Source organism: Osmerus eperlanus, chromosome 13 (assembly GCF_963692335.1).
Source record: "Osmerus eperlanus chromosome 13, fOsmEpe2.1, whole genome shotgun sequence".
Lineage (NCBI taxonomy): Eukaryota > Metazoa > Chordata > Actinopteri > Osmeriformes > Osmeridae > Osmerus > Osmerus eperlanus.
In genome coordinates, this window is record NC_085030.1 from 6091829 (window position 1) to 6108431 (window position 16603).

At 49.0% G+C, this 16603-nt stretch overlaps 1 protein-coding gene across 1 annotated transcript in view; it reads right to left on the minus strand.

Moving 5' to 3' along the window:
• Positions 1-1829: 1829 nt before the first annotated feature.
• ctnna1 (catenin (cadherin-associated protein), alpha 1) overlaps positions 1830-16603 on the minus strand; it is an 82355-nt gene continuing 67581 nt past the window's right edge. Inside the window, exons 17-18 of the mRNA XM_062477147.1 lie at positions 5336-5470; positions 1830-4026 (exon numbers count right to left, since the gene is read on the minus strand). Of these exons, the coding sequence (XP_062333131.1) occupies positions 3736-4026; positions 5336-5470 (426 nt within the window). The 3' untranslated portion in view covers positions 1830-3735. The remainder of the gene's footprint in view (positions 4027-5335; positions 5471-16603) is intronic.

Here is a 16603-nt window from a genome sequence, read left to right on the forward strand (position 1 = left end):
TGAAGTTCCCCGAGGGAAAATACTTCCATTAAACATGATATGTGGTTTACCGTGATACTATAAACCTGACACCGCAAGCACAATATACAATTCCGTAACTTACAACTACTCCACTTGAGCTGATGGCCTTCAGGTAGTTAAAATGTTGCTCCAAAAGGTCCAGGTTTCTCCATTGCTGTAGTATTGGTGGCTTTATGTTGAGCATAACTGCACAGTTTATCTGTGCTACAAAAGTTCGTTGTTATTCAGGAGTAGTTCAGTGATCATGTGTTCATGATATGACAAACAGTACACTGGTTAATATTCTTTCCGTTTGAATTCTGCCGTTTCTATAGCCACCCCTGGTGATTACGCTGAATGAATATTGATACGACTGACGGAAGAGAGATGACATTTTATTGTGTAAATACTGGCTGTTTCTGTAAATAAAGAATTTGAAAAGACAGACATTTACAGACTTAGCAATCTCACCTCCTTCGGTTAAATCTTTGTACATCTAAAAACATCATTTCACCCCCTATCAATCGCCCCCTTTAAACTAGCTTGGCGATGCAAATAAGACAGCTTCACTGGCGTCTTTGCAGGGAGTGATGGATATTAAAACACCAGACACATGACAAACCCGTTCCCTCGCTTCACTATCTATTCATGCATCCCTCAGTCGAAACCCCGGAGTCTTCAGATGCTGTATAATGCTATGGACATTGTGTTAAGAACTGCCCTATTTGGCATGACTGCACTCACTCGTTCATTCACTCACTCCATCTTTCCCCCCCTTTTAGAGAGAAAACAGATTGGTGGGGTCCCTCTTATGTCTGTGTGGTCTGATTCAATGGGCCTTTCAACCTGTCATCATATTTAGCATATTTATACTCCTACCACTGAGCCAAAGCTATCAGTCAGAGATGTCACCTTCTACACCAGTCAGCTTGTCACTCCGGAAACCTGCTTTTATTGCCAATCCTTTCACACCTGGTTGAAGACCAATACTTCAGAGTCTGTTCTCTCTTTCCCTCTATGCCCCTCTCTCTCTCGCTCTTTCTCTCTCTCTCTCTTGCTCTGCTTACGTTTGGCCGGACAGCCGGGACTGCCCCAACACTTTCCAGCACGGAAAAAACATAATGGGAATCTTCAGGGGGAAACAAAACTTCCCTTATTGATTAAAGTGTCATACACAACCACTTTGATTGATCACACTTCATTCAATCATGTCGTGCCAACCCAATATGGGGCGAGAGAGACAGACATGAAAGACTGAAATAGCAGCAGGGGGCGTTGGCTGTGAAGTTCAACTACTATAACAGGATTAAGTCTGGTGTGGCCATTGCGTCATAACTTCCAACATTTCTCCGGAAGATGTCACTTTTTCTTCCGCTGTAAAGATATCTAGGTAACGATAAACACCCCTTGGTTTCGGGGTTTCAGAGGACACCCCTTACTGTGCCTGCAGCCTGAGGCCCAGAGCACAGGTCCCAACAGGGCTCTTGTGCTTCAGAGACGCTATCGAGTCTGCCTCCATGTACAGCTCCCACATGGGCACACACCGGTTTGGAAGGGAGGCCAGCAGGAGACCGAGGCACATGTCTGAGCAGGAGGGAAAGAGTAGAAGAAAGAGTGTGAGAGTTGAAGAACTCACGGGGAAAAGAAAGTGACTGAGATGATACCGAGAGCCTTGAGTCTTGTTAAATTCAAACCTCTTACTTTTGTGACAATGTAGTGCTGAGAAAACTCAAATCACATTATCCTGAAGGTGAGGGATGCATGAACAGACTGAAATGGAGAAAACTTTAATATTCTCAGAGATGGTACAAGAAAATGACAAGAGGCAATTCAGTATCCATCTCATTTATTTAACATGAAATAAAGCAGGTACATGAATATGTAAAATAGTGTGCAGTACAGTTTCCAATAACAGAGTTAAAGAACGTCCACAGCAATATTGTGTTAACACTTTGGATGCAAACTCGTCCTCACAGCAAAGGAGATTTAAATCATGAGAAATGTCTCTTTCCCACTCCACCCACTCCAACTTGAGCCTAAAAGACCAAAACAAGAGCTTGGAAAAAAGAAAAAAAAAAGAAATTTTAAGGAGAAACCTTACACGACCCACTTGTTATTCTGTTTAGATGTCAATCTAGCAGAGAGAGATGGTCATTCAGTCTACAGTGGATGGGCTTCAAAGGACCAATGCATCCCTATGAGGGGAAGGCTATGGCTAGACCATTTGCTGCCCTTTCAAAGCTCAGACGCCCTGAGAACACTTTCTTCTACGACTAAAAGCAAATGATCCCTAGTGCTTCACCAACAGAGGTTTTTTGTGTGTGCATGAAGTGCAATCACGATGGCTGTTTGCGTGTCTGCAGCTGGAGGTTTAGCCCGCCGGTTTAGGGAGGAGTTGTACACAGCTAGAGGAGAATGCTTTTCTCCATCCCAACAATCCCTAAGCTGCAGAGATACAAGAAAAATTGATTAAACAATTTGGACGCCTGCTTAGAGGGTGGGGTTGATTACCCCCGCTGACAGTCAGTGCCACCTCCAAACTGCCGTGGAGAGATGTGGCCTGGGCTGGTCAACTCTATTCACCTTTCCTCCACTCTCACTAAGAGCCAACAGGGACCAGGAGCGAGGAAGGGGTTAACGGCTCATTTAAGAGTCTCGTTGACTGTGTGTGAGGCAGAGTGTGACCGTGTGTGTGTGTGTAGTAGGAGCGAGTGTATGTGTGTAGGATGGTACCCCCAGGCCAGTCATGTGTATTGAAACAGAAGGCAGGGAACTCTTTTCCATTAGGTTTGGTTTGCTGAACTCCGAGCACACAAAACAGGATCTGGAATAAAACCTGGCTCGTGTTTTTAATATCGCTGTGGATTAATCGTAACATTTACATTCTGCAAATGTCAGGGAGATATTACAACAATAGTTACTGTACTGAAAGCAGTGGTGCAAAAAATATTCTGTGACATTAGTACAAAGTGGTATAACAAACTAAAACTGAACTGGTTTAGGCGCAGGGAGTACACACATGGAAACAATATTTACTTTGGTTTCACCGAGCTAGACTGAAACCCCTCCAGGGAAAGCTCAACACTTCCCAGATGAACTAGAATGATTGCTCGAGGAAAAAATAGGCAGTTGAGAGTTTGCATAGTCAACATCAGCACAACTACACATTACTAGTATTGGCCGTATTATATACGACAGAGTGGGATACCACGGAGACCCTCCCATGCAATTATAAAATATGTTAGAAAGAATATAAAACACAGGAAATCAAATCAACATGGAAGGTTCTGAGGATTATATCTTGCGGCATATCCATGAAAGCTTTCCTCTCCTCGCATGGACATTATGAAAAAAAACCAAAAGGAGAGATGAAGAAAAAGAATAAATGCCCTTTGTCCAGTTGCTTTCCTCTAATTGCGTTTTTCCGCCCCCAAGAGAAAAACCTTAGGTTTGAGACGGAGGCATATCAGAACGCATTTGTTTGAATTAAAATGAGATTCCCAGCAAGGGCCAAAGTGGCGATACATTAAAAAGCCCAGAAAAAAAGCAACTGCACATCAAACACACAGGTCGACCGGGCAACGTGGGAGGAATGCTTTCAAACAACCTTCCTTTCACATCCACAACCCCTTTCCCCGTTGTTTCTGACAGGGACGAAAAAGCTCAATCTACAAATTCACAGAGTTAGCTACAGAGTACACCAGCTCCTAAACCTTTCCCCTTTCGACGCTCTCTCTAGATGCTATCCATGGCCTTGAACTCGCTCAGGGCCTGCACGGGGTTCACGTGCTTCTTCTGGGACGACCTCTTGACCTTGTTGGCCTGGCCGTCGTCCTGCTTCTCCCTCTTGACCAGCGGCTTCTTCTCGGGGGCCTTCATCCTCCAGGAGATGGCAGGCATGTTGAGGGACTGCATCCCCAGGGACTTCTGGTACTTGGTGGAGGCCACGTAGGAGGCCTTGACGGTGGACACCACCGTGTTCATCAGGTTCTTGGCCGCCTGGATCAGGGACATGGCGCTGTCCACCTGAGGGGAAGGCACACGGGAGAAGTTACACGGCAGCCCACGCACCCACACCACATCGCCAGGACCTTCCTGTGACTCCAGCTACAGCAGCGTGTGTGTGCGTGTCCTCGTCATGTCTCCAGCTACAGCAGCGTGTGTGTGCGTGTCCTCGTCATGTCTCCAGCTACAGCAGCGTGTGTGTGCGTGTCCTCGTCATGTCTCCAGCTACAGCAGCGTGTGTGTGCGTGTCCTCGTCATGTCTCCAGCTACAGCAGCGTGTGTGTGTGTGTCCTCGTCATGTCTCCAGCTGTAGGCAGTGTGTGTGTCATCACGTCGAAGGCCAGCCCAGTGTGTGAAACTCCTGTCTCTCCTCCAAGCTAAAGAGATCCGTCAAGCACCCCCCCACCCTCCCTGTAGTTGATTCTCAGAAGAAGGGCAGACAGACACCGTGTTTGGAGAGGAGAGAATTAATGACCTCCACACGAGGCGAGGTATGAGAAATAGCAGGGGTGATATTTGAGGATGTGGAAAAGGTCGGCCTTAATTTCATTTCTGAAGCTTAATAGCCTTTGTACTGTCCTGTCTTAACACGGTGGTGGTGTTAGCACCTCACACTTCTATTTTGGGCAGACAGGTAGTGGGAGACCCATTACCCGGGTCCACCCCAAAGACACCAATTTGAAACTGAAACGGTTAGTTGTTACCAAAAGGAAGTGCCAGTAAATTGTCTTATTACCAGCAGTCAGAACTATATTTAGCCAATATTAGTCCTTTCTAGAACAGGGTTATTACCCGTGTTTCACCCTGGTTTACCTGACGTCTAAAAACAAATGAGTTTTTACATTTATAAATTCACTGAAAATAAATTGACAAATTAGGAAAATCTGTTAATGTGGGGTGGAAACCCCCCCTGCAATATTCAACAGATTAAAACAGGGGAAATTACAGTAGCGCTGCCTTTAAAGGGGATATATAAAACACAAGTGCAGTACAAATTCAATGGAGCTGCTTTCATTTTGTGGAGGAGGAGTACGTGAATGAGACAAGGAGGACATGGATTTTCTCTCATGACTCACCCGGAACATTTGTTCATTCTAGTTTGAACCGGATTCTCACATCCTGGAGAAATCTTGGGGGCAGTTTCACGGTGTAAAATCTTCCCCTATCTAGTCCGTCAATGTCATGTAATGGCTCTTTGTTAAAGGTTGTTCGCAGACACTCATTAGCCTGGCTGCTAAATTCATCTGTCAACTGAGGGAAGGCAGCTGACACCTGTGTGTGTGTGCGCACGCGCGTGTGCGCGTGTGTCAGGGCGGTGGGACAGGCTTACCCCAGAGACGACCAGCTCTCCCCCCAGGTTCTGCACCTCGGCCTTAACCTTGCTGCAGATGTTGAGCTGGTGGCAGTAGAGGGCGATACGCTGCAGGTAGGCCAGCAGGTCCTGCTTACAGGCCGAGTCTGGGCACTGGGGAGAGAGAGAGGGGGAGGCAGAGAGGGGGAGGGAGAGAGGGGGAGGTTAGCATTTCTGGATAGGAACTTCAAACTATAAATGTAAAATAGCTGGGTATTAACTTGGAGATTGGACAGTGACTAGACCCACTAGGCATACAGATTTGATGCAGTCTTGTGTTGCCTCACAATACAAAATAACTGTTCTATAAATATAAGGCACCAGGCATTATTCAGCGTTCCTCGCCCACATTTTCAATCCAAAGACTTTCACAACAGAGCTACTCTTGACCTTGGTCACATCACATCCAACTGAATATTAATTCCACAGCAGCATTGGGGTGTTGTAAGCGCTCCTGTGCTAAGTCCTGCTGAGTCACAGGCCCACTGCCAGGTGAGCGGGGGACGCCCACGGCAGGAACCCTCAGACGCTGCATGAGTAACCCACGCCAACCCCGGATGGAGAGCAACCAATCGCGGCGCAGCGACCACGCAGGACACGAACGCAGAGGCCGAGCGCTTCCACAGCCGCTGCCAGAGGACTCCAGCCTCCGAGGGGCTCCCACAGTCCTCATCACCCCCTCACATCAACAAGCACTTACAGTGACAACAAGACACTGCTCAGAAAACAGGCTGATATCACAAGTTTTTATTGTATTTTTTTATTTTGTATTTTATTTTTGGATATATGATTAAGAGAACACCTTCTCTTTGGACAGACGGCATTCTGCTCGAGTTGTTCACGCTAAAACATAAGAAACAATTATCTTTCCACCGCTTTAAACAATAAGCAAAGAGCAAAAGCGAACATAAACTGCTCAGGGCTGGAAAAACACAGTAGAATGTTTCCATATCCATAATTAACTCTGGAAGGCAGCAAACAGTAGATAGGATTTTCATTTTAGAAGTCCGTTTCATTTTTTCCAAATGCATTTGCATAACTTCAGTTAAAGACTACAGTGCTAAATAGGAAGCAGGACTCATTTGGAAGCAAACCACTCAACGGTATTGACATAGAAAACATACCCAGGTCAGCGAGACAGTAGCACATGGAGAGGAGCAGCATCGACATTCACAAACATCAGAGCTCTAAACTTCCTGCATGTTGATTACGGGGAAGAGCAAACTTGAAAGGGATGCGCTCTGCTAATACCTCTGACACGGGCGAGACTCATGGAGCGGAGCTGCCCTCTCCCAGCTCCTTAGACTGGTTGTAATTAGGGCCTGCTTAGGAACAGCGCTTCCACTAACTCTGCTGGTTTGCTAAACAAGCCCCCTGCCAGTGAAGTAATTACATGTGCTGGTTCTACTGCTGATCAGGTAAGGAGAAGGATGTCAACACATTGACAGACCTCGGGAGTCTCGGGTTAGCCTCTAATCAGGCTCTAATGGTCTGGTCTGACTGCCTGGACACACCCTCTAAGCCAGGCTCTAATGGTCTGGTCTGACTGCCTGGACACACCCTCTAAGCCAGGCCTCGTTACACCACCAGGGACCCTTACAGGCAGCTGGCCACATGGAACCACCAGCACTAATAATGCCTGCCAGCTTCTCTCCTCACCTCAGCAGAGCATGTGCTGCTTGTACTGTAAAGACAATGGCTAAAATACTTCTGGATGTTAACAGTAATTCCCATAGAGACAATTGAAAATCTTTGAAATATGCATTACTTTAAAATGTTAAAACGTTGATTTGAATCTTTCAAGGGGTCTTTTCAGTAACGGCACACTCGGACGTGTAACCTTCCATGTTCAATTTGCTATTTGGAAAATCACAAATAACTGATGCTGGTCAGTGTTTCCTCTAGGATTTTTTTTTGCAGTTTATTAATTAAAACTACTTCAGCATAATAATGCACCTAAAACACAAACGTGAGCAAGGGCAGCAATCGAATCAACAGACGTGCAATTTTGCTAGCAGGGGAAGAATACAAACAACAAAAATCACCAGTTAACTTAATTTAAACTCGCAAGAACCTGGTCCTGTGTGTTTCGTTGTGTGTGTGAAGACCGTGGTATTTGCAGCCAAGGGACTCTGACGGCTGGTTCCTATGGAGACTGTTAGTTTTACATGAGGGTGAGAGGAGGCTAATGGCATCATTTAATTGCAGGGATATCTGGGCTGTGTGCTGAGAACCCGCACTTCCACTGTGAGGGTCAGGCCAGGTCAGGCCAGAGAAACTACAGGCTGACAGAGGAAGGAAAGAGAGAGAGACAGAGGGGGGGGGGGGGGGGGTGCACATGTGTATTAGAGACAAAGAGAGAGAGACGGGGGGGGGGGGTATCTGTGAATGTGCTTGTGTGTGTGTATCAGCGAGAAAGAGAAGAATAGAGAGGTTGATAAAGCAATGAAGAAGTATCCGTAGCCCAACAATGAGGATAAACAAGTAGGATACAAGTGAGCCACTGGAGAGCTAATCATTCTGGAACAATGATAGGGCAATTATTTATTGTTTCGAACAACAAAAGATTTTGCCTCTTTTTGAATTCCCCAGAGGGAAGCTTAGCTTAACTTTGTCTTGTTCTGCGGTGCATGCAGGTTGGTGTGACTGCAGGGTAATATGAAGTCCTCCCTGCACAAAAGTATGATGGGGGGGGGGGGGGGGGTCTTTGGACACTTGAAACAGGGCTTGAAGTTATGATGCTTCTAATCCTGCTGGCACATCAATGTTCCCCTGGTGTTTTGTCTGGCCCGCTTGGCCAAACACACACACACACACAAATACTCTCTTCCACCCTCTCTGCGCTCAATCATACCAGGCAAACAGACAGGACTGTGGAGACACTCCAGTTGAATGCAGATACTGGCAGACACTAACCTACTACACACACACACACACACACACAGAATCTATAATGTCAACTAGAACACAAACACACAGCATCTACCATAAAAAGAAACCGACCAAGGCTGTCCCCTCCTACTGTACATAGTGTTGGTTTAGGATTTTCATTGGAGGTGATTAATAAAGCAAAGCAAATGATAGGAATGAATGGCTTCCTCTCCTGTTCCATGCAGAGGGTGCAGAAAGGGCAGTGACGAGACGGGACTCAGAGGACTGGGAAGGAGGGCGGGGGCGGGGACTAGCAGTGGATCAGGTTAAACTAGGGAGATGATAGACAGACCAAGGCCAATCAGAGAGAAGAGGCATGGAAAATGAATGAGGCGGAGGACAGCACAGCAGAGAGGGGAGTAAGGAGGAGAGTGTGGGAGAGAGAGAGGGTGGGAGAGAGAGGGTGGGAGAGAGAAGGTGGGAGAGAGAGGGGAAGGGAGGGGAGGAGATGGTGGGAGAGAGAGAGGGTGGGAGAGAGAGGGGAAGGGAGGGGAGGAGAGTGTGGGAGAGAGAGGGGAAGGGAGGGGAGGAGAGTGTGGGAGAGAGTGGGTGGGAGAGAGAGGGGAAGGGGGGGAGGAGAGTGTGGGAGAGAGAGGGGAAGGGGGGGAGGAGAGTGAGAGGGTGGGTGGGAGAGAGAGGGGAAGGGGGGGAGGAGAGTGTGGGAGAGAGAGGGGAAGGGGGGGAGGAGAGTGTGGGAGAGAGAGGGGAAGGAGAGTGTTGGAGAGAGAGGGGAAGGGGGGGAGAGTGTGGGAGAGAGTGTGGGAGAGAAAGAGAGGGTGGGAGTGGAGGAGAATCTTGAACAGAGAGAAGGGGGGAGAGAGAGAGAGAGAGAGTGGAGGAGTCTTGAAAAGAGAGAAGGGGATAGGAGAGGCTTTGGCTGACGGAGGCGAGGGGAGGGGGAGGAGAGAAGGGAGGGGAGGGAGATAGGAGAGGGCGTGAGCTTGTGCAGCAGTAGCTGTGCCGAGGCTGGATGCAGCAGGCATGCTAATGAGGGCTCAGGGAGGGCTTGAGACGGGCGAGGACAGGCTGTGAAAGCATCACTTGTGCTCGCGCTCGGCTCTGCTGGCTTCACCCTGCACTCGCAGAAAACCGTGCACGCCTGCCCGGCTCCCGATCTGACATGTGAAGACTTGAGCTGCCGAGGTATTAGACGAGGCTTCTGCTGCTCTCGAAGAGGTTTGCATTCCCAATCCGCGCGCAAATCAATGGGAGATACGGCCAATGTTAATGTAATCCACTGGCTTCGGACACAAGTTTCAGCAGCTCTGTGGGGTTCTGCATCTTCTAGAAGTTAAGCCTTAGTAAGTTACTTGTTAGGCCCCGGGCTTTTGTATTTTTCGACACTGATGGGGTTCGTTGTGGAGGTCACCGCCAGGGAACAACCTGGCATGGCTGACTACCTCAGCACGACATGATCAGGGTTCTAAATTACATTTCTTGATCACCAGCCAATCAGAATTTCCACTAGCCAAATTCTTTCCGGTGATATTAAAAACAATTATGAGTTTCACTGAATGCATTTGATCATTTTATTAACATTGTTGGCATAAAAAAAACACATTTTTTTACATGCAACCTTATGGGAAAAGGAAAAAGGCGGCCGCCTTTTAAAAACGTCTAAAAAAGCGCAGCGTCTTTGAGTAAAATTTTCTCAACTTTTCAGAAAAGCGCTGGGTGACGTCAAGCGCCTTTCTGATAGCTGACCAATCAGGATGAGGAGAGTAGGGTACGTGTGTACCTTCCCTAGTAACCGTCTACCTTATTTACCAGGCTATGGCTCCCCAAACGCCAAAACTAAAGCCAGTAATTGCATTTTATTCGCCATAGTAGCTAACTCTAGCTCTAGCTCTATTCTGTCAATAAGTAACCAACGGAAATGAACGGATAATAATATATCGCTAGAATGTATGATTCCCGTTCAGGTTACAGAATTCCCGCGCTGAAAGCAATCAAAAGGCGCTCAAAAGGCGCTGAAGGCAGCGCTCTTTAAAAAAAAAAAAAAAAGACGCCAAGTGTGAACATGGCCTAAGTAAGGACACGGTTTATTGTAAATGGCTAAAACGTCCATTCTCCTGCCCATGCATTTACAGTAACGTTTTTGTCCTAAGCAGGCATTAATTAAATCGACCTAATATACTCTAGCCTATATTAAGAACTTTGTATTTACATTACGGCAATCCTTACAAAACATGACAACATTTTCATTGTCAAACACAAGCCATTACCGACCCGTCAGCCATTTGGAAACTAGGAGGTACTTCCAGGGGGATAAATGACCGAGAACCATGCCGAGAAGAGAGCCTTATGTATCATTCATGTAATGCCTCATATATCACCGGCAAAACTGGCTAGTGAGTTTTTATTAACACCCGCCAAAATGAATTTTAACCCGCATTTGGCAGGTTAAATAAGTGTTAATTTAGAACCCTGGACATGTCAGATCAGTCCGGCGACTGATCCATCTCCACCGTTGGAGATGTTCAACTGATCCTTGAAACCAAACCATTATTTCAAGCAAAACACATTAAGACCATTCAACGATTCCTCTCACCCTGCGCTTCATAAAATGATACGACAATTTCACACAGGAACAAAGTTTCTTTAACTTAATAGTAATTTTGCTCAGACCCTGAGAGCCCTCTAATGGGGACTTCTGTCATAAGGGTCCGTCATCGACCTGTCTCTTTCCCTGAGAGGAAGCACTTCTGGTGTCCCTCAGACCTGGCGATATAGCCCCAGAGTCGAGCACCTGCCTGCATGGCTGGTTATTAAGTGGGGCTGGATGTTCACCTTGCGCGGTCAGCTTCTGCTGGGTAATGACAGGAGGCTATAAAAGAGAAGTAGTTTGGAGTGAGACAGACAGAGGGAGGGAGGGAGATGGAGGAGAGTGAGAGAGAGTTACCACAGAGAGAAAGAGAGATGGACAGCCGAAAGAGTTGGACAGGAGAAAGACAGACGAGAGAAAAATAAATAAAAAATGAACGAAAAGAGTACTCTCGCACTTATCTTCCAGATCATTCCATGTTAAATGGACAAAGGGTGAATACTTCCGTTTCGAAAAACGCAGCGGGCAATGAAATGGAAGGTGGGATGAGATGAGAGCGCCGGGGTGGCGTCTCATTACCTCACCGTCACCAGGTGAGGGGAGCCTCGACGTGTGGCTGACTCCTAACCCCTCACAAAGTCTCCGCCACGACGGCTCGCTGCGTCTCGTGGAATTGCTGAGATGTTAACTTTTCAGCTAGACAGCGGGGAGCCCACGTGGGAGCTGCTCCTATGAAGAATCTAAAGGTCACACTGCAGCTAAACATGGACTGTGTACTAGCATCTGTGTGTTGCTAGCACAGGGGGGAGGTGGGGGGAGAGAAAACGTAAATGGGAGGGCAGAATCGTTGGGAGTGACGTACACTGAAGGCAGAGGCCGGTCCAAAGGTACATATCGTATAGCGGCGGCATAATGATGTAGATGATCTTGTGAATGATGCGAGGTCAGGTCACGCTACTGGAAATGCCACGATGCTCCTCTGAATCCCATTTCACATGGTGGTGTACAACGCAGCAGAGGATGATATTATCCTGGCTAGCCAGGCAGGTGGGGGAGGGAGGGAGGGTTAGAGGACACTGAGGGAGTGCTACTACCGTGGTTGAAACCACACCTCCCAGCCGTGACCTTTGAGGACACATCACCCAGAGGAAACGGCAATTTCGAATATTTACTGAAACGGCAGCCTCCTAATGCACAGTGGCTGCCTGGTGCTGCTTCTGGGGCTGGTGTGTGGGGTGGGGGGCTAATGTAATGGATCTTTTTTTGTGTTTGTTTTGCTGTGTACCGGCCACCGCCTGTGAGGAGAGAGAGAGAGCTGATCCTCTATCTTCAGATCTGAGGGGGACTGGAGTGGGTCTGAGTGCCTCCCTGGCACACCCTCCACCCCCTCCACCCCCGTTCCTCTGCAAGCGGGAGAGACACAGATTAGGCTGATGTATGGAAAGCGGCGGCGGCTGCTTTTTGATGTAAAAGGCCAGCCAGCTGTGAAGTTTGGAGGCACTGAACCAAGGCCTAATGCTCCATTACTGCAAATTGATATAACATCCTAATTGGGCCCCAATATGACACATTTCGAAATATTCTGCCGAGCAACAGGAGGTAGAAGAGAAAAAAGCTGTAGCTTTATCCAACACCGACGATGGCAGCCCTCCCTGTAGAACCCAATCATCATTAACGCATCCACAACAGGGGAGGGGAAATATGTCTTTCTCTTCCAAAGTGAATTGGCTGTAAGAGACTGGTCGTATATGCCGTGGCCTCGTGAATCATTCCGTGTCTTAATTTACTAACACACCGGTCTGCACCTCTCCCGTCGTTAAAAAGACATGCTCGTATCACTGCCCAAACGCTCTTCCTTCAGACCACCTGGAAGCCTTCCAGCGCCGGGCGGAGTGGGGGGTTCACTGGGAGACGGGCGCAACCCTGAAAAGCAGAGGCCAGTCAGCAAGTTTGGCCCTGTGACTTTACGGCTCCGACATAAAACACATCTGCTGGGAACAGACTCTCAGCAAGTGCCGTGTGAGTGTCAGGGAGCAGGGGGGAGATGATGAACGGGGTGTGCCCTGAGAGACAGAGAGAGAGGGGAGGGAGAGCGAGAGGAAGGATAGAGAGACAGAGACATAGAGAGGGGAGGGAGAGAGACAGAGAGATCCTGAACAAACGATCCACCAGGCAGCTTTATCTGCCCATCGCACCTCTGAACCGGGCCGGGGGTCATGAGGCACTCTGAAGGAGAGGCGTGACTGAGAGGCATGGCAAGGTTAAGGTCGACCCCGATAACGACACCCTTGATGGATGATCTGGGCTGTTGGGCTGGGCGGCGGGGGGGGGAAGGGGGCACCTGCCCTGGGCTGTGATCTGCATGTCTACCGACCAGGGGCCAACATGCACAGACTGAGACAAGAGCTGAGATCATTTTTTAATTTAAATTCTTTAAGTGCCCCTGCAGTCAGAATGAGCATGGTTTTTACGGTTAGGCTGAAAGCCAAGTCACAGGAGATTCCCTGATGGGAGATACTTCTAATGAACTTTATGGGCCTGGTGGTATTTTCTGTGTGTGGTTAATGCGCTTTATAGTTAATGTGCTTTATATTAGATTCCATCCGTCTCGCCCGGATATCGTATCGGGGGGGCTGGCTAAATATAAAACCATCAGGGGCCATGATGATCAATCAAGTCCTATTTGAAACCGTCTGATGAAAGCAGTCCCCACCCCCCCTCTCTCCCCCGGCCTGTTTCTAAAATGATGCTCCAGATTTGCGTGGGCTAATTCAATCACGGTGACACTCGGGGACGTTAATGTGACAGGGAAGCAGACAGACACCGGCTGTCTGGGTCTGTCAGAGCCGACGCCCTGCGAGGGGCGGGGGGTGGGGGGGGGGGAGGCGACCTGCTCCGAGCTGAACGATGGGCTGTTTAACGCGTCAACGTGGAGCCCCTGGCACTCAGAACACTTGTTCTGAAATGGTGGGCAACTTGAGGAGGGGAGGTTAACTGTCCAAATGAAACACTGGGAAGTTTGGGGGTTGAACTGTGGGACCGGGGGTGCGCTGCCGAGGCAGTGCTTCTGCAGGGGAACATCTCGGACGGCTCCAGGGGAGCTGCAGTTCAAGAGAGCCCCTCTCTAAATAGCCCGATTGGACAGAAACACTGCATGTCGAGTTTGTTGTCCTCCACATGTCTGTCAAACTGCTGTGTGGTGGTCGCTGAGCACAATATCACCAAACCACCTGCAGAAAACAACAACTATGAAATTGATATGAATGACCCAGCGTATAATATCCCCCTTGTGATGTTCCCCCGCCAGCCCTCTCCCCCTCCCCTTCCAGCCCCTCCCCCGTGCCTCTGGGCGAGGTGCCATGCACTCAGACAGCCCTCTGCCAACTCAGCCTCCCCGCGCTGACCTGCTACACAACTGAAAAATGTTAATAACTTTCTCTATTGGAGTAAGCATAACTGCATGTTTTACAAACAATAGCTGTGCGGCGCTAAATAAATGGCTCCTAAAAGCGGCCCCCAAAGAGGCCGGCTGGCTAGTCGGCTGCTGAGGGAGGGGAGGGGGGCTCAGGATAATGCTGAAGCTCAGGCAGGCTGAGAACAACTGACCCTTGAACTGCTGAGCTGAGAATTTGTGGGCTCTCTCAGTGATTTTGCTCCTCCACCGCAGTGGGAAATTTACGGCCCTGTCTGCCATAAAGCGTCCAGAGGCAGAGCCGGGTTTAGACTGTGACCGGAGCCAGGGCCCATGGATCACCATAAATCTACACTGATTGAATGCAAATTGGAAAAGTACACTATGTATGTCGGTATACATCATGGGGATAAAGCTCATGTGCCGAACACACACACAGCACAGGCCCATTCTCTAAATATGCATGGCTTATTGTGTGCGTGCATGCGTGCATGCGTGTGTGTGCGCAAGCAGGCTGTGGGGATTTATAGCCCACACGGTGAGTCACACATTTACATTATCAATCTCAATTACATAGCATTATTTGTTTACCACCCAACTCTGATGGAGTTCTCATCATGGGGCGTGCTGGGGGCTCATCAATTGTTAATAAACTGCACTGCAGCCCTTTTGTGCAGCCCTGACCCAAATCCTGCAGCTTATCAAAGCATTTTAAACTTTAATACGGCTCTGTTACAGACATTTGACAGATTTGATACCCCTCAAAGCCCCTGGCTTCCACCTGCACACCTCCACCAGAGCCCCAGCGAGAGGGCGAGCGCGCTCGTCCACGCCGCGTCTCTGCCCTGGCAAGCAGGAGAGGAGGCTGTTCTGCCCGGCTGGGACCATCTGTCTGGAAATGAAGACGCCATCCAGCCAGGCCGTGCAGGCCGCGGGCGCGCTCCTCCTCGCAGCGGCCCTGATTAACACGCTCTCCTTAATGAGCAGCCCAGTATAGACCCTCCCCCTCCATCGCATCCCCGGTGGGCGGAATTCCGGGTGAGTGTATGTCTGCATGGCGGTCCGCACTCAGGATGTGTGTGTATGTATGTGTGTATGGTGATCTTCATTTAGGATGCATGCATGTCTGGTGGCCTGTGTGTTTAGTGGTCTGCATACAGGATGGGTGAGGTATGGTGGTTCTGCTCTGATGAGGGCCTACTGGCCCCCCAGGCATCTCCTGCTACGCCAGCAGGTAAAGTAAAGATGGGAGAGTCTAAATATAAACCGGCCGCGTAAATAAATTAAGGAAGCTGCCACCTGGTAATTACCCTGCTAATTAAAGTCAAATCACTCTTAATGGATTCAGTTCTCTGGAGTGGCTTCCCTTTCCCTTTTCACCCCCCCCCCCCCCGCCGGTCTTACCCTCCCCCCCTCTTCTACGTTTCTCCATCCCCCCCAATCTCACCCAGTGCCCCCTATCTTGTACCGCCATCAGGGGCCTGCTTAATGGGTTTTGGGTAAGACCGAGTGAGGGAGCGAAGGGAGAGAGAGAGGGGGAGGCTGTGGCGAGGCGGGGCTCAGGTCTGGGACGAGGCAGGAGAGGGAGAGAGAGAGGGGGAGGCTGTGGCGAGGCGGGGCTCAGGTCTGGGACGAGGCAGGAGAGGGACAGCTGGATAGGATCACAGGCTGGAGGGGCGCTTAGTCCTGGCAAACCCAGCTACTCCAACAGCCAAAGTGCTTCATTTATTTATACTTTGAGTGCTTCAGACGCCCCAAATCCCTTAATAGTGCGCCCGTGTAGACACGCACGAATGACACAGAAATATGCAGTCTTGGACATAAGCACATAGATCTCCACTAACTCAATGAATACGCATGTGCAAATATGAAAGGTAGGCAGACATGGCTATAGCACACACACGCACGCACGTTCTTGGGGGGGGGGGGGGGGGTATCATTGTATTCATCAATAAAGCAGGTTCAAAAGCAGCGGGGGGAAAAACACGGATTGTATTCCGATGTTTCACAGCAGCATGTTCGCTGTTCCGACTCCAACAGGTCAGTGCAGGTAAGGCTTTCTACTTAGTGATGGACGTGGCTGTGAGTTGCAGAGGATCTGAGGGCAGCTTAAATAAAATATCAAGCGTGTAGGGAGTCAGGTGGCTCAGCGGTGAGGGAATAGGGCTAGTAATCCGAAGGTTGCCAGTTCGATTCCCGGTCATGCCAACTGACGTTGTGTCCTTGGGCAAGGCACTTCACCCTACTTGCCTCGGGGGAATGTCCCTGTACTTACTGTAAGTCGCTCTGGATAAGAGCGTCTGCTAAATGACCAATGTGTAAATGTGCTAATTATGCTACATTATGAGGCAGAGACCTG